This window comes from Anolis sagrei, chromosome 5 (assembly GCF_037176765.1).
Source record: "Anolis sagrei isolate rAnoSag1 chromosome 5, rAnoSag1.mat, whole genome shotgun sequence".
Classification (NCBI taxonomy): domain Eukaryota; kingdom Metazoa; phylum Chordata; class Lepidosauria; order Squamata; family Dactyloidae; genus Anolis; species Anolis sagrei.
In genome coordinates this window covers 105,621,839-105,644,437 of record NC_090025.1, presented here as the reverse complement: position 1 = coordinate 105,644,437, position 22,599 = coordinate 105,621,839, and the positions used below count along the sequence as shown (strand labels likewise).

The following is a 22,599-nucleotide window of genomic DNA, read 5'->3' as shown; positions in this document are numbered from 1 at the left end:
GTAGTAGTCAGATAAGTATTGAGAATCATTTGTTATACCAGTAAGTTAATTGAAAAGCACAAAAAATTAATTTGAACGAGGCAGCATGAAATAAGCAGGTAAAATTATACATGCCTAAAAATCAACATTTCATTTGGAGGAATTCAGGTATTTTTTTTCACAGTGCAGTTATGGCCTAACAAGTGAAGAATCTTACATCCTGATGTGTGTTTTTGAACATGGTCCATCAATGAACTGAGTCTTCAGGGGATCCTATGTGGCTTTTGGATAACTGTGCATGATAATTAGCATGTGTCAACTGGTCTAGAGTTTCACTAAGAGGAACAAAAATCATACTCAACAACAATATTTATGTCATTTATTTCTCTTCCCCCAGATGTTCAAGCTGCTTTCTAAAACCTATGCAAATGCACACCCTGGCATCTCAGACAAGTCAGAAATGCGTTGTGGTGGAAATTTTGTGAAACGAGGGGGCATCATAAATGGTGCTGATTGGTACAGCTTTGCTGGAGGTAATTTTTTTAGATATTTGGTAACACAACAAATAGCCTGACATTGCTACTCATTACTATTAATTCTCATTACGCGGGGGGGGGGGGGGGGGGGGGATGGTAAAGATGGAGAAGCTATGACTCTTACACAGTATTTTCATTAAAAATCACCATATTCCCCCCTTAAACTGATGTGATAATGCTTTGGAAATATGCAATCAAGGCAGTATAATTAAAAAGAGGAGTGCCCAGCTAGATGTGTTAATATAGGTATCTATCTTTTCTGACTCACTAAACTACACCCATAGTACAGTGACACTCCTGGTGCAAGACTGTGGACACTCTAGCTAGCTTTACTCCATATTTCCTATGCAAACATGTTCCTCTCAAGAGAGAAATTAGTCTTTGGTAAGCTACAAAAAGCAGGGGTGGAGATATCAATTCAATATCCACAAAGGAGTGCTCCATTAGGAAGGATTACCAATGTGGAACATCCCTTGACTGAAAGCCCACCATTGGTTTATAGAGTGATGCTGGGGGGGCGGGGGGGGGGCATTTTCTAGAGATTGTGAATGTCCAAAATTTCTGGAGAGCATGAGATAGGAAAAAGCTGAAAGACTCCTATTTAAAGTGATGTTGCTTATCTTTAAAGGCCTAAACAGCTTGAGGTCCAAATATCTGTCTGCATATTGAAATAATGGAAGGAGGCTATTCTCCATGCACCACCTATGTGTCACTTATGTATGCTCCACTTGACTGCAGTTTTAACTTTTCACAATTGCATTGTTTTAATTCTGTGTTGTATTAATTTCAAATGCTTGTGTATAATGCATGAAATCTATTTTGGATGAATGAATGCAAAATATTAATTTTAAAAAGAGTAGTTTTTTCACTCTTCTTCTTTTCTAGGCATGGCAGATTTTAATTACCTTCATACCAACTGTTTTGAAATTACTTTGGAGCTTGGTTGTGAGAAGTTTCCTCTAGAAGATGAACTTCATTTACTTTGGCAGCAAAACAAGGAAGCCCTTCTAAGGTTCATGGAAATGGTATAGTCTCATGTCATTTCTCTAATCTTTCTTTAATTGAATTGTTCACCCGAAGTGGATTAAGACAGTAGTTCTTGAAGGCAGCTTCTCTGAGTGGCAATTCACAGATGACTCTGATTTAGCCCTAGACCATATTGGAGATTATAACATATATTGAAATTCCCGCTATCTAACTTGCTTCTTGTGTTCATTTCTCATTGCAAATTGTACTCTGGAGTTTCATAAAGTACTAAAGATATTGACAAATATATTACTTAATTAGGACCTGGTTGTACTGGTCCATTTAGTTTTCTTGGCAAGGATACTGGAGTGGTTTGCCATTGCCTTCCCCAGGGATCACGCTTGGTCTGACCTCTCTGCCACAACCGTCCCGTCTTGGGTGGCCCTTCACGGTTTCACTCATGACATCATTGAGGTGCTCAAGCTCCAGCGCCCCGACAAGGCGGTGATCCTTTGCTGTTGCGCCCGCTTCCCTTCTCCTCCTCCTTTCAGCCACCGACGCCGCTTGAGACATTGTTCAGGAGGCGGCAACAAAGTACGTCCCAAAGAAAAAGAAAACCAAGAAGGCAAAATGGTTGTCTGCTGAGACACTGGAAGTAGCCCAAGAAAGGAGGAAAGCAAAAGGAAACAGTGAAAAGGGGAGATATGCCCAGTTAAATGCGCAATTACAGAGGTTAGCCAGAAGAGATAAGGAACTATTTTTAAATAAGCAATGCATGGAAGTGGAAGAAGACAACAGAATAGGAAGGACGAGACCTCTTCCAGAAAATTAGAAACATTGGAGGTAAATTTCAGGCAAAAATTGGTATGATAAGAAACAAAGATGGCAGGGACCTAACAGAAGCTGAAGAGATCAAGAGAAGGTGGCGAGACTATACAGAAGATCTGTATAGGAAGGATAATAATATTGAGGATAGTTTTGACGGTGTGGTGAATGAATTAGAACCAGACATCCTGAGGAGTGAGGTTGAATGGGCCCTAAGAAGCATTGCTAACAACAAGGCAGCAGGAGACGACGGGATCCCAGCTGAACTGTTTAAAATCTTAAAAGATGATGCTGTCAAGGTGATGCATGCCATTTGCCAGCAAATATGGAAAACACAAGAATGGCCATCAGACTGGAAAAAATCAACTTATATCCCCATACCAAAAAAGGGAAATGCGAAAGACTGCTCAAACTTCCGTACAGTGGCCCTTATTTCTCATGCCAGTAAGGTAATGCTCAAGATCCTGCAAGGAAGACTCCAGCAATACATGGAGCGAGAGTTGCCAGATGTTCAAGCTGGGTTTAGAAAAGGCAGAGGAACGAGAGACCAAATTGCCAATATCCGCTGGATAATGGAGAAAGGCAGGGAGTTTCAGAAAAACATCTACTTCTGCTTCATTGACTATTCTAAAGCCTTTGACTGTGTGGATCATAACAAATTGTGGCAAGTTCTTAGTGGGATGGGCATCCCAAGCCACCTTGTCTCTCTCCTGAGGAATCTGTACAAGGACCAAGTAGCAACAGTAAGAACTGACCACGGAACAACAGACTGGTTCCAGATTGGGAAAGGCGTACGGCAAGGCTGCATCCTCTCACCCAACCTTTTTAACTTGTATGCAGAACACATCATGCGATGTGCGGGGCTGGATGAATGCAAAGCTGGGGTGAAAATTGCTGGAAGAAACATTAACAACCTCAGATATGCAGATGACACCACTCTGATGGCCGAAAGCGAGGAGGAACTGAGGAGCCTTCTAATCAAGGTGAAAGAAGAAAGCGCAAAAGCCGGGTTGCAGCTAAACGTCAAAAAAACCAAGATTATGGCAACAAGAATGATTGACAACTGGAAAATAGAGGGAGAAACCGTGGAGGTCGTGACAGACTTTGTATTTCTAGGTGCAAAGATTACTGCAGATGCAGACTGTGGCCAGGAAATCAGAAGACGCTTACTTCTTGGGAGGAGAGCAATGTCCAATCTTGATAAAATAGTAAAGAATAGAGACATCAGACTGGCAACAAAGATCCGCCTAGTCAAAGCCATGGTATTTCCTGTAGTCACCTACGGATGTGAGAGCTGGACCTTAGGGAAGGCTGAGCGAAGGAAGATCGATGCTTTTGAGCTGTGGTGTTGGAGGAAAGTGCTGAGAGTGCCTTGGACTGCGAGAAGATCCAACCAGTCCATCCTCCAGGAAATAAAGCCCGACTGCTCACTGGAGGGAAAGATACTAGAGACAAAGTTGAAGTACTTTGGCCACATCATGAGGAGACAGGAAAGCCTAGAGAAGACAATTATGCTGGGGAAAGTGGAAGGCAAAAGGAAGAGGGGCCGACCAAGGGCAAGATGGATGGATGGCATCCTTGAAGTGACTGGACTGACCTTGAAGGAGCTGGGGGTGGTGACGGCCGACAGGGAGCTCTGGCGTGGGCTGGTCCATGAGGTCACGAAGAGTCGGAGACGACTGAACGAATGAACAACAACAATTAGGACCTGGGGTATTACTAATAATGGAATGTTACAACTTTTAGATTCAGGGCACTAGGTAAATATATTTAATTTACACAATCTTACTTTCTTCACCATATGTTTTAATTCCAGGTTCTTTATTTTTTCACATTTTCTTCTGAATCCATACCAATCCGTACCAAGACTTACTCTCACAACTGTCCAAACTATCCATCCCCAGCATGTCCCTCTCTTTCCATGTTCACGGGAATCCTTTACCTTTACCCTGCTTCTTGGCAGGGGGTTGGACTGGATGGCCCATGAGGTCTCTTCCAACTCTTTGATTCTATGATTCTATGATTCTATGATTCTATGATTCTAAGCTCCTGACATGCATATACACAGTTTGCTATTTTCTTTGAAAACTGGCTTCCCTATGTTTTGTCTAGCCTATCTCTTTACATACTGTCTCAATTATGGTTCTTTTGCCTCATATTCTTTCTTGATATCGGAAAGATGTGATGTCAGGAAAAAGGAATGCAGCACAGAATGGGTAAAGAGGCAGTACAGGAATATCTGGCTAATCTGAATGCATTACATCCAGGGGCCAAATGCATTCAATCCAAACATATGAAATGAACTGGCAGAAGTAATTTCAGAACCAATTGCAATGATCTTTGATAAATCCTGGAGAACAGGAAAAGTCCCAGCAGACTGGAGGAAGGGAAATGTTATCCCCATCTTCAAAAAGAGTTGCTAAGCAGTTATTGTGGAGCCCCCGGTGGCACAGTGGGTTAAACCACTGAGCTGCTAAGCTTGTTGACCAAAAGGTCGCAGATTAGAATCCAGGGAGCAGCGTAAGCTTCTGCTGTCAGCCCCAGCTTCTGCCAACCTAACAGTTCGAAAACATGAAAATGTAAGTAGATCAATAGGTACCGCTGCAGCAGGAAGGTAACGACGCTCCATGCAGTCATGCCAGCCACATGACCTTGGAGGTGTCTATGGACAACGCTGGCTCTTCATCTTAGAAATGGAGATGAGCACCACACCCCAGAGTCAGACATGACTGGACTTAATTTCAGGTGACAACCTTTACCTTTACCTAAGCGGTTATCAACAAGTCAGTCTGATATCAATACCAAGAAAGATTCTAGAGCAGATCATTAAACAAACAATCTATAAGCACTTAGAAAGTCAAGGGATGTTCTGAAGAGAGGCAAAAGCACCCATGATGTCTCAGGAGAATAGCCACCCTTTGCCGCTGCCACCATTTACCTATTTAGGCATTCAGAAAAGCCAGAGGTGGTGCCATAATGGAGAGATTAGAGGAGTGGTGGTTCTTCTTTTAGGTTCTTTCACGATGAGCCTGCTTTTGGCTGATGAGATAGTCAAGTTAATTAGGATTGTTGTTGTTGTGTGCCTTCAAGTTGTGATCCTAAGTTTAGGGTGTAGACCTTGGTGTAGACATCCAGCCCGTGGGCCTTAATTTGGGGACCCCTGATATAGGGTACATACTGATCATGGACATCGGAAGAGAAACGGTAGCACATGAGCATGTAGGCTTTATTTGCAGATGTTTCCATGTAAGACCGATTTCAGATGTCCACTCTGAATGTACCGATACTTTTGGGGGGGGGGGGGGATAACAGTTCAAGACCTAGTTATGCTACTTATTAGGCTAATCACCCAACATAAATTGCTGCAGTTCAGAAAGTAACTCCCTGAATTAATTGCATCTAATGTTTTGCTGCATTACTATTATGCATTGATGTTGCATACCTCTGCTCCTCTGTATTCTTTCATATAGCTCACACCACTTCAGCCCATTCATCCGCCATTCTTTGGTGCAGTCAGTCTGGCAAAGCAGACCACTCCTCCACCACTCTAATGCACTCAAATGGGCTCTCTCTTTTTCTCTGTGGCAGCAATCTCTCTCATTCATGCAAAGTGGAATAATATAGAAATGACAGACTAAAGTTTAAAGAGTTTTTTTCTTTTCAAAAAATGCATCTCTCCTAAGTATCAGGAACAGCTAATGGTTCCAATGTGTGCTCCTCCTTTTTATTCCTCCTTGCAGGCCTATCTGTTTCTCGCTCCCTTCACAATAGCCTTTAAAGAAGGGTTACAAAGGTAGCCAACCACCCACTTTTTTCTCCCCCTTTCTTATTGTTTAGACCAGTGGTTCTCAACCTGTGGGTCCCCAGGTGTTTTTGGCCTACAACTCCCAGGAATCCCAGCCAGTTTACCAGCTGTTAGGATTTCTGGGAGTTGAAGGCCAAAACATCTGGGGACCCATAGGTTGAGAACCACTGGTTTAGACCAAGAACTTTATTGCACTGATCTGTCATTCCACTGCAGTCACACTGACATTGATAGTGGATATGTATTGGGATGAGCACCTTCAATATCACACCTCTCTCCAATTGTGCATTTGTGGTCCTGCAATTATATTTCTGCATTTCCTGCACTACTGCTGTTCCTTAATTTTTTAGTTTTAGTCCAATTGTGTAATTCAGCTTTTTTAAAATGCAATAAGTTTAATATGACTATAAGTTAAATATAAAAGCAATCTCTTCATGCTGGTTTGCCTGCTTTACTCAATAAAACCTACAGCTAGTAGTGAATGAGGTATAACTTCGTTATATTATATTGTAAAGTAGTGGCTTACTTTATACAGAAAGAAAGGGTTCTACCCCTTTATATTACACTAGCTGTCCCCGGCCACGCTTTGCTGTGGCCTCAGTCTGGTTCCTAGGAGCCCCTGGTGGTGCAGTGGGTTAAACCCCTGTGCCGGCAGGACTGAAGACCGACAGGTCCCAGGTTTGAATCCGGGGAGAGGCGGATGAGCTCCCTCTATCAACTCCAGCTCCTCATGCGGGGACATGAGAGAAGCCTCCCACAAGGATGATAAAAACATCAAATCATCCAGGCGTCCCCTGGGCAACGTCCTTGCAGACGGCCAATTCTTTCACACCAGAAGTGACTTGCAGTTTCTCAAGTTGCTCCTGACACGACAAAAAAAAAAGTCTGATTCCTTCCTTCTCTACCTCTTTCCTTCCTTATCCTTCCCTTTTTCTGTCCCTTCTACTTTCTCTTCTTCCTTCACATGTACACATACTTGGCTCTCAAAGCTGGTATGGCCAGCTCTTTCCCTCGCACAGGAGGGGGCGGTGCCAAGGGAGTTGTTTCTACACCTGCACTGTATCATCATTTATGTTTTTTTGCTTTTCAAGTCCCTTCTGCTGTGTTTTTCAGTGTTTTTATGAGTGATGGTCACTTGTTGGCCTGGTAGGTGTATTGTGTCCATATTTCATGTCAATTCGTCCAGTGGTTTTTGACTTATATTAATCCCACAAACAAACATGACATTTTGATTTATATAAATTGGTTACTTTGTTAGTTACAAATAAAATATTACTATCAAGTTCTGAATGGAGTAAGCAGCATAACTACAATTTCTTAGTCACTGAATTGCTATGTTATTATTATCGCTTAGGCCCTTTTCACAGGGCTGAATAAAATCCCACATTATCTGCTTTGAACTGGAAAATATGGCAGTATGAACTCAGATAATCCAATTCAAAGCAGATCTTGTGGGATTGTCTGCCTTGATGTTTTGGGTTATATGGCGGTGTGGAAGGACCCTGAATCACTGAGCGATAAAGGAGAATTATTGTGTCAATATTATTTATTTTAGAAAGAAGCAAAAGTTGTAGATTTATGCACAAAACAGAGTAGAACGTTTCACTCAACTCTGATGGATTTGATGCCAATTACACTTACAGAGGTCTGTGATATGCAAAACCAATATTAAATATTAGATTTCTGATATGATTTACAGAATCGTTTTAGTGCTATTAGTTTTAAACCTGTTCTTAAATCCTTCCTTTACTAGTATAGTAAAGAATACAAGTAGAATTTTCAAAGAAATGCTTCTTAAATTACCAGCCCAGGACACCCATATAAAAACAACACACTTCTCAGGAACAAAGAGCTACTGTACCAAAGTGTCCATCTTGACAGAGCGGAAAAGGTGAGGTTAATCCAAAGTGGGATAATCCGGATCAGCATCACTGGGGAACAGAGTGCCTTCCTCTGAACAATCTTGGGAGCTGGATATAAGATGCACCCCATGTTTGAGAACTGCTCCCAGTGGTTGGATAGCAGGTGCATGGTTTGAGTGGGGCTAGAAATGGTTCAGCGCCACTCGCCCGCAACCCTTACCTGGCTCCCCTCATTCAATCTGCTGCTTGTGGTGCCTATTGGGCACAAAAATGACACTGCTCATTGTTCGGTGCCTGAAGAGATGATATCTAGAGTGCTGAAGTGATGGGGGAAAAGGGATGGAGGAGAGGAGGAATCGTCCCTTCCTTTCCCACCTCCTTTCTCTGATCACCTTGGCGTTCCAAATATTGTCATGTCAGTGCTAAGCAATGAACAGCACCATGTTCATTCCTGGGTATTGCAAATGGCAGATTGAGGGGGCAAAATAGGTGCCACCTCCTTTCCCTGGGCTGCCCAAGCCCAGGAAAAGTGGGATGGTGATGAATTCAACTGAGATCAGTTCCTGAACTGAGGTCAGTTCCTGAATCACATGTCCAAAGTTGTTGGTTGCTCTGGAGTTTTGCAAAATCTCTGGAGTATCCAGCAACTTCTGTTAATGTGGTTCAAGCGTAATTGCCACAGAGGAATTATGTAGCCAATGAAAACGCATCCAAAGACTAGGAACAACGAAGATATCACTTTCCCCATTATTGCCAGATAACTATCTAAGAAACCCACTCATAACAGTGATTTAAATGTGTTAGGAATATGCCTGTTTCTCTTTGTAAGCTTTAAGAGTCACTCTTTATTAAGCAATCCCAGAATAACTCTTCAATAAAAGGTGCAGTCCATGCTCATAAGTTAATTTAGTTTTACAGCTGATCTATTTGAGTGAATCCAAAAGGGTCTTGAAACCTTCGAGATGAAATGGCCCTCTGATAAAGACGGCTCAGTCAAGTCAGCCTTATTGTATTTAGCCATAGGCTAAACATTAGCAAAACACTGACTTCATGTAATAATGACAGGGAAGATTACTGAATACGGTAACACACAACAGGACATTAAAGCAAAGAATCACCTGAACAAATAAAAGCAATCTTAATTCAAAACGATAGCCTTCGTTTTTTTGTTTTGCCATTGAAACGTGCTGCCATGTGCATGTTATATCAATCTTCATCTAGATACAAGATGGAAGTGCTATCAGTTATAGAGCAGCCTACTTACAAGGGAAGCGAAAATAAAACTGCAAGTATCAATGTGTCTTCACACAAATAGTATAAGCACATGTGGAGTATGTTGCACTGTTCTGATTGTCGCCTGACCCCAAACTGGACAATTTACAACTGGAAAAGAACAAAATAACAAAATCAATAATCAATTCAACATCAACTTTTCCCCAAAGTAAATTAGGGGTTTCCAATCTATCAAAAACATTAATTTAAAAAAAAAATGAAATAGACTATTTGACCGTTTTTGTTAAACCAGTCAATTTTAATTACCAATCTGTAGTCAGTACTAAGTCTTGCTTCTGTTTCTGAGCTTATAATATTCTTGGACTTTTTGTCAAATATTAAATATTCTTACATGATATTCTAATCAAGCATCAGTCCCCAAAGAAAAAGTTCAGGATTTAATTGGAGATTGGTCTTTGTGTGTTTGTGCATATATGCATCAGACTCTGTATTTGGACGCAATATTTTTTTAGCCTTATTACAAGTCCACCACATATGACAGAAATACTCTTCTTACATTTCCAACATGTATTTGATATTTCTTTCAATACTTTAGAAAATTTCTGTGATGTCATGTACCAATGGTACATAATTATATGAAATTTCTCTTTAAGGTCAAAACATAGAGTGAATTTCAAGCCTTTTAACCATATCTTTTCCCACTGTTCCATTTGTATGTTATATCAACATTTCTAACCCATTTTACCATGCACTGTCCCTATTCACCTTCCATCTCAAATTTTAATAAAAGTCAACATTTGACCAATTACCTGCTTATTATTTGTACAGAACTGGCCTTCAAGTTTGGTCTAATTTAAATCTTTCAATCAATTGTACATAAATATATGGAATGTATAATCTTCTCTCAATAGCTTTTGTTTTCTTTTTCATACCATATTGCCCGCAGCAATTGTTCAACATATTTTGATATTTTTACCTTTTCCTTTACTGTTTTTTTCCCCAATACATTTTTCTTGTGTTGATACCTATAGTGTCATTTTCTTCTTTGAAGTTGATCCTTATTCTCAGTAAGGCACATCTTACATAATAATTATTAAAATCTGCATTCACTTTAATCTTATTATGTCATAAATATTAATACCATCCAAACCAGGTGTTGGCCTTTCTAAAATTTCGAAAATTCTTTTATTTTTCAACAGTATCCATTCCTTGAACCACAGTGAACAATAGACAGCAAAATAGAATCTCCAGTTTGGTAGACCAAGTCCTCCTCATTGTTTCACATCTTGCAATATTCTAATCTTCATTTTTTCCTTTGCCAGTTAAATCTCGATAAATTCTTCTTCCATTGTTTCAAATATGTGTGTGTGTATAGTTTTTTTATCTTCATATTTTAGTCAGCATTGCAGTCTTTTGTTTATTCATTTCAAAACCTGCCAAATCTCCAAATTATTTTATATTATCATCAATTTTTCTGCACTGTTGGTGGATTTGTCAAAATAATCACCACATTATCTGCGAATGCCCTTAACATGTGATAACCTTTTAAACTTTATGCCTGTAATCTTTTCATCTTGCCTGATATCTTTATTCAAGACCTCAAGTGCTAAAATTCACTTACGTGACACTAAACATCCTCGTCTAGTTCCTTTTTGTAGCTTACATGGGTTAGATATTGATCTAAAATATGTCATAATTTTGTTTCCAAAGGACATCTCTTCCACCACTCTAAAAACACATACAGTTTAGATTATCAAAAGCATTTTCTGCATTTTAAAAAAGTGACCTATTTCGCATTATTTTATTCTAAACATTTCTGTATAATTAATACATTTCTAATATTGTCTCTTGGTTATCTTTTAGGTAAAAATGGATTGATCTTCATGAACTGATCTTCATATATAAAATCTTGAAGAATTGTTTTCAATCTGTCTGCCAAAATCATTGTGAACAATCTACAGTGTTTATTCAACAATGATATTGGTTGGTAGTTTTTCAAAAAAATCAAAATCAAATCCTAGTTTTTTAAAGTTATCAACCTTTCTAACTGTCAGGGATCGTGCTAGTTTTTAAAATTGAATTTCTTGTCTGATGCAATTGTATTATAAGCTCTTCTTCAAAATATTTGTAATGTATCATGGATACCACATCTGGTCCTGGTGTCTTGGCTGTGGCAATCTTGTTTATAACATCACAAATTTCTTTTACTACATCAATAAATCATTTCTGTTATTCTGTAACGTTGAATGAGTTCTTTTTGGCCATATATTATTCTGGTTTGTCCCTTGGAATTTCTTGTTTGTATAGCAAGAAATAAAACTGATGAAACCTTTTCCATATTTTCTCATTATCAGTAATCATGGCATGGCTCACTTCTATTTTCAGAATCGTTTCTTTTCTTTTTCTTTTTATAATGTATATGCTTATAATCTTCCTGTTTAGTTTGCATTATTTTATTTTGAATTTTTCCACTAATTGCCACCTCATTCATCATTAGCACGATACTATGAATTTCATAGGGTTTTCTTAGGCAAGGAGTACTCGGCAGTGGCTTTGCTACCCCTTTTCTCTGAAATAGAGCCTACAGCACCTGGTATTCTTTGGCAATCTCCTATCCAAGTACTAATAAGAGCTGAACATGATTAGCTTGTAAAATCAAACAGGATAGGGTGCCTTTAGAATATTACCTGGGGATCAATGTTCCAGCTGTCCAGTTGGGAGAGCCAGCCTATAAGATTTCAATACTTCACAGACAGGAGAGCAGTAGCAGTGATGTAAGCAGACTCATTGAATCAATGGAATTTGCCTATGTGTTACCGCACAGTTCGGTTAGACTGCTTTAGATAGGACCAACCAGAACGATTGAGGTCAATAGGTAAACCAAAAGACATGGGCTTAAATATATTACCTCTGATTAATATTGTTCTCATCTTGATAGGTTCATTGTGGAATAAAAGGAGTCGTATCTGACAAAGTTGGAAATCCAATAAAGAATGCTCGAATTTCAGTCAAAGGCATCCGTCATGATATTCTTACAGGTAACGAAACCAGAAAAACAAACCAATGATTTTGGATTTTCCCCTTTGACTGTTACATGGTTTTGATTTCAGTTTTAATATATAAATATTTCAATGATTGATACATTTCCTCTCGGGTTTCTCCTTCCATCAAATCAGCTTACAATTTTTTAAAAAACAACAACAACCTGTAGAGTAATTGAAACATTATTGTAGAATATTTATTTATTTATTTACTTACTTACTTTATTTGTATACCGCTCTTCTCAGCCCTAAGGCGACTCAAAGCGGTTAACAACAATAATTCAGTATACACAACAGGAAACCATTGGACATTTAAAAACAGTAGCATAGCAATTAATTAGACACCAATACATCAATATAACAAATCCACCACATCTCATCAATAAAATCAGAATCCAATTTCATTATCCATTATTCCGTGTTCCAATAGTCAATTACACTCAATTATACTGCTTGATTGAATGCCTGTTCGAACATCCAGGTCTTCACTCTCCTCCGGAATGCCAATAGGGAGGGGGCCGATCTGATATCTGTAGGAAGGGAGTTCCACAGCCGAGGGGCCACCACTGAGAAGGCCCTGTCTCTCGTCCCCGCCAGGCGTACTTGTGAAGCCGGCGGGACGGAGAGCAGGGCCTCCCCAGACGATCTTAATGTCCTAACTGATTCATAGGAGGAGATGCGTTCGGACAGGCAGGTCGGGCCAGAACCGTTTAGGGCTTTAAAGGCTAAAGCCAGCACTTTGAATTGTGCCCGGTAGCAAATTGGCAGCCAGTGGAGCTGTCGCAACAGAGGAGTTGTATGCTCCTATCTAAGATCTTAAAATATGCACCAAAGAAGAGTTAAAACGTTTATCCAAAAATAGTTTGCATGGTTTGCATGGTTTCTCATAACGTAAAATGGTGATGTATTAGTGAAGTTCTTTAAAAAGTGACAGTTGTACTATTGGGTGATAAAATCCTTGAGTGCCCTTTGTAACGGCCCTGGTGTCAGCACTGAATTCATTTTCCTAGTTGAAAAGACTGTAACTAGAAGCAAATCCTTTCCACTTGATTTTACATGTGAAGAGGAAAACACATAATGGCTGGCTACTTGTTATGGCAAGTGAAGGAACAAGGCCACCTTATGTTTGCATATGCCTTTGGTAGTTGTCTTTCTAGTCTCCAAAATGGCCATAGCAAATCCCCCACTGCATAGCTGCATCTGGCTGTGTCCCTGTAACCAGAAACAGAATAATTATGTCATCTTCTGAGACCTCTGAAGAACACAGCCAAGTGCTTCTTGGATCTCCCAATCCACAGAGTTAAAACAACACTTAACACGTTCATACGAAAACAGCTTGCGTAGTATGTGTGTTGCAGTATGAGTTGCAGCAGTTTAATAGTGAGTCCAGTGGGTATGGAATGGACAGCTTCAGCCTGTTTAAATCGTGCCCAGAAAGGTAAAAAATATGAATACTTTCAGACTCATTTAAGACTCAATTAAGATTTGTTCACTGATTAATTGAGCACAATTACCTATCAATAAATAATTATTTATTAATAACTATATGAGTTATATTTATTAGTAATAAATATTAATGCATTAGTAATAACAATTACTAATGATTTTAGTTTGAGTGGTAGTCTGGACACTTGTAGAAAAAAGATTTTCCCTCTATTAGAATTTCTACTCTCTCTGCCAAATGTCTATCCAAATCAACCACTCTAAAGTACATAAAATCTTAATTTTATTGTATAACTCTAACACCAGTTCATAAAAGGATAGCAGGCGAATGCTAAGATGAGTGACAGCAGGAGGTCGAAAAAGTCGATAAAATGAGAAAAGGACAGAAGAGAAGAGCTTGGCTTTCAGACTGCAGGAAAATATAACTGAGAAAAAGTAGAGATCTGCTAAAGGCAACCAATCATGTGCCCTTATAGGTTGCTAACAGAGCTCTATACGAAAGCGGGGGGGGGGGGGGGGAGAAAGATCTGTGCATTTTGTGTCTCAGGGCACATCTATATAGGCTATATAACGCAGAGTGAGTGAGAATCAGCCCCATGGTATCCACATGATGCACGGGCCCTTCTTATCATCTAAGGGCCTCATCAGATTGAGATCCTCAAGCCAGGGGAAGCAGCGGCATTCTCACAACTCGCATTGCCTGCTTCTCCATCCCACAGGGGAAACCGTCACTGCCCAGCTTCCCCCAGCACTTTCCACAGATTAACTTATGAGAACACAGGAAACCTCCCGTGTCCTCAAGGCTCCATCCTAGGTCACTTCCAGGACAGAGCCCACTGAAAGTAGCCCTGTGTCATGTGATGACTGCATCGGGCTCCGTCCAGGAAGCATTCTAGGATGGAGCCTAGACCACATGTGGTGAGGTCTTATATGTCACTTAGCCCCATGTTAGCCAAAATTGGGGAATGATCTGGAGCCCCGCGTTTTATAGACTTATAAACAGGGCCAGGTTTGAATCAGAACTGGGTGCCACTGTTTGCATGGCCATCCTGCTTTCCCCTGGGATCCATGGCTTGGAGGCAGGACATGGCATTATTATCTTTGTCATCTTGATGCCATCATCATAGCAGGCATGAAGTTCAGAAGAGCTACTGGTCATCACTTGTTACTTTTGGTCATGCTCTCAAAATTACCAGTGCTAATGTGGGACAAAATCTCATTTCGATGCCTTGTGGGTGATCTGCTGTTGTTATTTATTTATTTATTTATTTATTTATTTATTTATTTATTTACATCTGTATCCCACCTTTCTTCAAAGTCATTCAGGGGAGTTGTCAACTCTCTTATCCACCCCCTCCCCAACTGCACAATGGTAAACTGGGGTAGACCGGGTTTCATTGAGTGTGGTTTTGAATTGCCCACTCGCCCTCCATGTCTGACAATAACAACAACAACAACAACAAACTTTATTTGTATTACGCCCTATCTCCTCAAGGGGACTCAAGGCAGATTCCAACATAACAATGGCAAACATTCAATGCCCTACATAAAATACATTGTTCTGTCACCGCTGGAGCTAAAATTAAATGCTTCTAAGAGAGGATACAAGGCTTGCGTCCAGTGGGAAGCCCAGGGGCCCGAGAAGGAGCCTTTAGAGGAACTTTCCCTACTAAGCAGGCTTTAGGAGACTTGAACTTAAATACAACAGTCTATATTAATGAACAAGCAGGAATTGTAAGATTTCTACATAGTCTATTGGATTTTGCAGTCTTGTTTACAAGAAACAGGCACTATCTTCAAGAAACTTTGTTTAACAGAAAAATTCCCCTTTAAAGCTCCTCCCAGGCTGCTGTGAACTTAAACCTAACTGGTTTGAGTCTGCTACCGGCTGAACTGCGTCTCAGAACCGAACAGACGTACCATCAGGCTTGAAATCACTTAGCTGAAAATGAAGAGCTGTTATTCCCTCCGGAGGTCCTCGGGGCTGTGAAGCTGTTCCCTGGAACCCTTTGGGAATCCGTACAGGCCTTTGTTCTTCCCCAGGAACTCTTAAAAGACGAAGCCTTTGCACAGGAGGAACGTCTGTACGCATCCTCTGCCTTGGCTTCCCTTTTTGTGACTAACTGAAAAATGGCCCCTTCCCTCCAAAAAACAAAAAGGGAGTGGGACCAGGAATCCTAACTATAATTGGCAGGTGGCTTGCCCTATGAATGCAGCCAAAGGAAGCCACCTATCTGCAAAGTCCCTGCAACTTAGGACTATGAACAAACACTCAGTGCAAAACACAAATTTGGAGCCCCTGGAACACCCGTTCCAGAACACACATGATACTAACATAAAATCTCAGGAAACCCCCCATATAAAAGTAGCATTAAAACCTAACATCAAATTAAAAACCTAACATCATAAATTAAACCTGGCATCAATAAATTAAGCTACAAGTAACAGGTAAAATTCTATAATAACATAAATCTAAACAAAACATCCATATCAGTGTACAACAGCCAGCAAAGGTTCACAACAATCACTGAAGCACACCATTTTATCAGAATACCCCAGTTTGAAGGGATATGTTGTTAAGTATGTGTAGTAATACAGCTTTGTATTAGTAGAAATATATGTTTTCTTTTAGCTGCTGACGGAGATTATTGGAGACTCTTGCCTCCTGGAACATACATTGTCAGTGCCCAAGCTCGTGGTTATAGTAAACTCCTGAAGAAAGTGACTTTGCCTGCCAAGATGAGAAGGGCTGGAAGAGTGGACTTTGTCTTGAGGCCCCTCAATGGTAAACCTCACCTTGTCCGTGACTCTGCAAATGAGCAATATAATCCACTGGAACATTTTGACCCTCACACGCAACATGCTCAGCATGAACGGAGAGGAGATGGAAGGCGATCTCTCCAACCAAGGCAGAAGCCCTGGTGGTGGTCTTACTTCAGCTCTCTAAATCAGCCCAGACCTTTGTGGCTGCTTAAGTACCAATGAACTATTAAACGTTGCACCCTTCACGCCCTGGTCACACTCGCAATTCATTGTATTCCCAAAGCTATTTTTGGATGTTCGTAGAAGTCTTTAAATAGGATTCATCAATGAATATGCCACAGTTTTGCTTTTGTTTGTCTGTGTTTTACTTCTCTGCATACAACATTTTGCATATTAAAATGAGTACTCTCTTCAAGCTGGATGTTATGTCACTGTTGTTCCCCCACACTCTGCTTCCCTCGTGCCAGGGTTGCTAATCATCAGATGCATTATTTATTGGAATCTAAAGTACCTGAAGAGAAATCCTTCTGATCTGTTAATGCATTTTCATACATGTCTTAACACATTAATTACTGCAAGTGAAAACACCCTTTAGGAAAAATTGGAAAAGCCTTTTCTTCTATATACATTACTTCTGCACAACTTGGTACATTAATTTTATCATCTCAGATGGTTTCTTAAAAACATCACTTATTGTTTAGGTTGATTTTCACATAGTCTGCCAAGAACTATGAATTAAACGGTTTATATTTAAGGTACCAACAACTTGAATATGCCAATAGGGCTGAAAAGCTACATTTAACACTGGTACTAGAACTGGGAGGGAGTGGGGCTAGTGGTGATATAACTGACCTAGGAAAGGAGGCTAGTCTCGGGCTTCCCTTCCAATCACAACTGGTTCAAAGCAATGCCATAACTAAATCAAACTGGTTCAAAGCAATGCCATAACTAAATCAAACGTTCTCTGACCTACAAGAAGCACTGCCTGAACATCAAACAAAACGTGGGTGCTAGAAACAATATCATACGAAAGCTGACTGGCACAACCTGGGGATCACAACCAGATACAGTGAAAACATCTGCCCTTGCGCTATGCTACTCTGCTGCTGAGTACGCATGCCCAGGGTGGAACACATCTCACCACACTAAAACAGTGGATATGGCTCTTAATGAGACATGCCGCATTATCACAGGGTGTCTGCGCCCTACACCACTGGAGAAATTACACTGTCTAGCCGGTATTGCACCACCTGACATCCACCGGGAAGTAGCAGCCAATAGTGAAAGGACCAAGGCAGAGACATCTCCAGCTCATCCCCTGTTTGGGTATCAGCCAGCACGTCAACGACTTAAATCAAGAAATAGTTTTCTTAGATCTACAGAGACACTCGCTGGAACACCTCAGCAAGCGAGAGTTCAAAAGTGGCAGGCTCAAACCCAGCACCTCAATCCGTGGGTGATACCAGATGAGAGACTCCCCCCTGGGCACACAGAAGACTGGGCGACTTGGAAGGCGCTGAACAGACTGCGCTCTGGCACCACGAGATGCAGAGCCAATCTTAAGAAATGGGGCTACAAAGTAGAATCCACGACATGCGAGTGTGGTGAAGAGCAAACCACTGACCACCTGCTGCAATACAACCTGAGCCCTGCCACATGCACAATGGAGGACCTTCTTGTGGCAACACCAGAGGCATTCCAAGTGGCCAGATACTGGTCAAAGGACATTTAATCAGCTAATCAGCTACCAAGTTTGCAAAATGTGTGTTTTTTTCATTTTGTTTTTATCTGTTTGTTTGTTTTGTTCTGTTAGAAATGTAATACAATGTTCTGGTTGCGGATGACATGATAACTAAATCAAATATAACTATTGAGTGAGAGAACCAAGTTTGATTTCAAAAAGGATAGAATTGACTAGTGAGATGTTCTCCCCAGAAGAAGGACTGTATCTACAATTTTGCTGTTCTGGCAGGCTTTTCCAACATTCCTTAGTTTTGCACTTTAGATTCTAAAGAAAGGATGGAAGTTGTGCATCCTTTTGTAGGATCAAGTATTGTCTTCAGGATCCTGGCTGATCGCTGAAGTTCTCTGGCAGCTACCCTCAAAAATTTGGAGCCAAAAAGTCATTCTTCAACCAAAGAAGAAATGTCCAAAGGAAACAACACTCCCCAACAGCGATTCTAAACACAATGGTACAAGAGGTAAGAAAAATGACTTATTATTACTTTTAATTGGTTCAATGGATTGAGCCACAGCCAGGGGTGGCTCAATCCATTACGCAAAGTAAGCATTTGCAGTATAGTTGATTTTGCCCAGGGGCGCTCTTGAAGGAAAACAGACCTTGACATATGAGAGTTGTAGTTACTGGGATGTATAGTTCACCTACAATCAAAGAGCATTCTGAACTCCACCAATGATGGAATTGAATCAAATATGGCACACAGAACTCCCACGACGAACAGAAAATATATATCAGTGACTGGGTGGGGGGCGCCAAAATACTGTTTGCTTACCGTTGAAAATTACCTGGCCACAGCAGTGCCGTCCCTTTTGAAAATGGAAATCTCTAGGAACTTTTGGAAATGTTCTGATCTTTGGAAAATCATTACCTTGTTAGAAGTCATAACCTTTTGAAAAATGATGCCAGTGAACAAACATACAAGATATATTCGTATATATATTCAGAAGTGTTCCAACTCTTTGTGACCTCATGGACCAGCCCACACCAGTGCTCCCTGTCGGTCGTCACCACCCCCAGCTCCTTCAGAGTTAAGCCTGTCACTTCAAGGATGCCATCCATCCATCTTGTCCATGGTCAGCCCCTTTTCCTTTTTCCTTCAATTTTCCCCAGCATCATTGTCTTCTCTAAGCTTTCCTGTCTTCTCATGATGTGGCCAAAGTATTTCATCTTTGCCTCTAATATCCTTCCCTCTAATGAACTGTTAGAGATAAAGATATGCCAATAAACAGACATATATATTTATATTCAGCAGAGTTTCAGAAGTGACTTTTAGTTGCCCAAAACCATCTACTCTTCCTTAAAATATATTTGCCTTTAAATCATGCTCTCACGAGACAAAAATAAGCAAACTTATTTAAAAATAACATTGTGCCGTCCACCCAGACCCTATAAAAATAAACTAAGATGTGCTTCTCTCTTTGTCTGGGCGGACCGCTGGGGTCTTTCTTTAGAAGCTTGAGATTTTCAGCAATTGAGGCTACTTCAGTCTTTAAACATCAAAACAGAATATTTATTTCTCAAAGTCCTCGCAGACTTGGCACAGCTTGGCAAAGTTGCAAACAAAACAGTCAATTGATGAAGCAGTAGAGATGGTCTTTCTTTCCTTTCCTTGAGGCAACCTTTCCCCAAAATGGCAGAAGAAGTTCCTGGGACGTTTTCACCCTAACCCTGAGCTGTTATGGTTAGAAAAAAGCAGTTTTTTCCCCCTATCTATAGCTCAAGGTTAGCTTTGGAGAAGAAGTAATGCTCAATATATAACTCAATACCTATTCTATCTATCTATCTATCTATCTATCTATCTCTATTGTACTCAATAGCTTCTCTATCTAAATCTCAATATGCTTCTATATAACTCAATTACTATTTCTCAATACTAAATTTATCTATATCTATTTCTCAATCCTAAATTTATCTATCTATTTCTCAATCCTATCTCAATCATTCTTGTAATGGTTTTCTCAGAGTTACCTGCTGACCAACAGCACATCTGAAGCTTTCTTTCTCTACTGAACAAGGCGGGGGAGATTCTAAAATGGAGATCTCAACCCAGGAGAAAAGGTGGTCCCTAGACCCAAAGAGATACCTTTCTGAACCAATAGCAGCAAAGGAGGCCTGCAGACTGGCTTTCCAGCCTCTGATAATGTTAACTTTCAGAGTGCAGCTAAGATTGTAGCAACCCTGGGGAAATGCAAAAGAACACTATCCTATGCAACTAAAGGTAAAGCAAACTATGCTCCTGGAATATGGAACAAACATAGTTGGTTTACTCAACTATGTTTACTGTATTCCGCATACAGATACTTTGCATATGAATCTAGTTACAAATAGATTTGAAGTAGTTTCTCTGTGTAGGTAACACAAGACATCTTTCTCTTAGAATCATTAGTCCATAGTCCAAAGCATCTCTCTGATCTGAGAGTCTCTGGCTAGTCTGAAAGTCCAATGGAGTCTAATGGCTTTTGTATAGCATACCGTTCCTACTGAAATGTAAAGCATACAGCATACTGCTCCTGCATTGAAATCTAAAAGCAAACACTATTCTAAAATGGAGTCTGAGTCCTGAACAAGCCCAGCTCTGATCACATGGTCTGCAGCCTCTCCCACAACAAAGAGTTAATGTCAAATTGCAAACCAATACACATATATACAATACAGTAAGCAATTATACACATAACAAATAACTAGTGGAGGTGTTCAAGAGGGAGGTGTTCAAGAGGTACGGGACATCCGCCAGAAGTTTTCTTGTACTTTTTTTTTTGCTTATTGGCCTTCCAAGATGCACTGCACCTCATAAGCTCTGATGCAGATATAACAAAGTACACAAAAGCAAATTTCCTGTCGTCATCTCTCCTCACCTTCCAGGTGCCTTTAAATTTGCCCTATTGAACCCCAGTTCCCTTTGAGGTCACTTGCCTACCATGCTGGTGCCCACTGTGTAAATTCAAGCTCTGATTAATTTCAGAAATATGAGAATAAAGGAATGGTTGGAGAGAGTTCTCAAGAGAATTGCTTTCTCCTCATGCTTCTATTTGGCTCCATCTGTTTACATCCCTCATCAGCTGTTTTGGGATTATAAAAAGAGGATAAAGATACACCAGTGTATCACAAGAAATTCATGTTGTTTTTTTAAGTGCAGGGATATAAAGTACTCTTTAGCAGCATGTTTTTTGCCCAATCATGGATTTTAAGTGAACCTTTTTATCATGTGTTTTTCATTCCATCCTGTGATCCAGTGCGCATTCTCAGTGCGCATTATCTATTCACCTCCCCCTTTATCCCACTTTCTTCCAGAATTTAAGGTCTGTGCAGAAGGAGCACAAGTCACAGGGTTTTCTAGGCAATATGTGTTCAGAGAGGGTTTGCATTTGCCTTCCTCCAGGCTGAGAGAATGTGACTTGCCCAAGCTCATCCATTGGATTTCCATGGCTGAGCAGAAGTCAAAGAATGGTCTCCGGAATTGTAATCTTAACACACAAACCACTACACCATGCTGGCTCTCACACTGGAGCTACACTGTCCTATATCCCAGGATCTGATACCAGGTTATCTGCTTTAACTGGATTATATGAGGCCCCTTCAGGGCCCTTTCAGACAGGCCCAAATACTTAGAGAAACTGGGACTTCAGATGCCAGTTCCTTTCAGGATTGAGGCCTCACAGCAGCCGCAAACCACAGGATAACGTATCTAGCCAGCCCCCAGCCCCCATTTTCTCTTTAAACTTACCAGAGGGACCTGGCTATATGCTCAGACCCCTTGGGGAGAGCTCCTGGCATGTCAAAAAGATGCATTGGGAGCTTTGCATAGAGGCGGGACACCTCCAGGAAGTTTAGAGGGAAAACGGGGGCTGGAAAGGAAGGGTAAGGTGCCATTGTGGTCCTTTGGGATCATGGTAGGTGAACCAGAGTGTCAATCCCCACAGGCCCAACACCTGGAACGATCCAGACCTTGAAGCACAGTCCGGATCTTTACAGGTGCTTTTTTAATCCAGAGTACTGGGAAATCCCAGTTTACTATGGATTAATCTGGATTAACCTGACGCATCGTTTAGATGCCTCAGTTTAATCTGCAATCCATCACAGATTTTGGGCTGGGTTGAAGGGTCCTTCTACGCTAACCAATATTTCTTATTCCAGATTATCTGACAGTGTAGACTCATATAATCCAGTTCAAAGCAGATAATTTGAGATCAGATCCTGGGATATAGGGCAGTGTAGATCCAGCCTGAGGTTGCAGGGTGCAGAGCAGCAATGATTTCAGTTGCCATCCACCTTCACCCAAATCTGCTGTTTTGCAGACTTTGGTAGTCAGTTATTGTGCTGGTACAGCTGTATCAGGAGCTCCAATTTTGTTTGCTTTGCATTTAATGTTTGTTGCAGTCCTAAGTTTCAGGGTCTCTGCAGATAG

General features: G+C 40.7%; 1 protein-coding gene across 1 annotated transcript in view; it reads left to right on the top strand.

Moving 5' to 3' along the window:
- The window catches only part of CPZ (carboxypeptidase Z), a 53,315-nt gene extending 36,447 nt beyond the window's left edge, over positions 1 to 16,868 (top strand). Inside the window, exons 8-11 of the mRNA XM_060778006.2 lie at positions 377 to 512; positions 1,401 to 1,540; positions 12,145 to 12,244; positions 16,323 to 16,868. Coding sequence (XP_060633989.2) covers positions 377 to 512; positions 1,401 to 1,540; positions 12,145 to 12,244; positions 16,323 to 16,675 — 729 coding nt within the window. The 3' untranslated portion in view covers positions 16,676 to 16,868. The remainder of the gene's footprint in view (positions 1 to 376; positions 513 to 1,400; positions 1,541 to 12,144; positions 12,245 to 16,322) is intronic.
- The last annotated feature ends 5,731 nt before the right edge of the window (positions 16,869 to 22,599 follow it).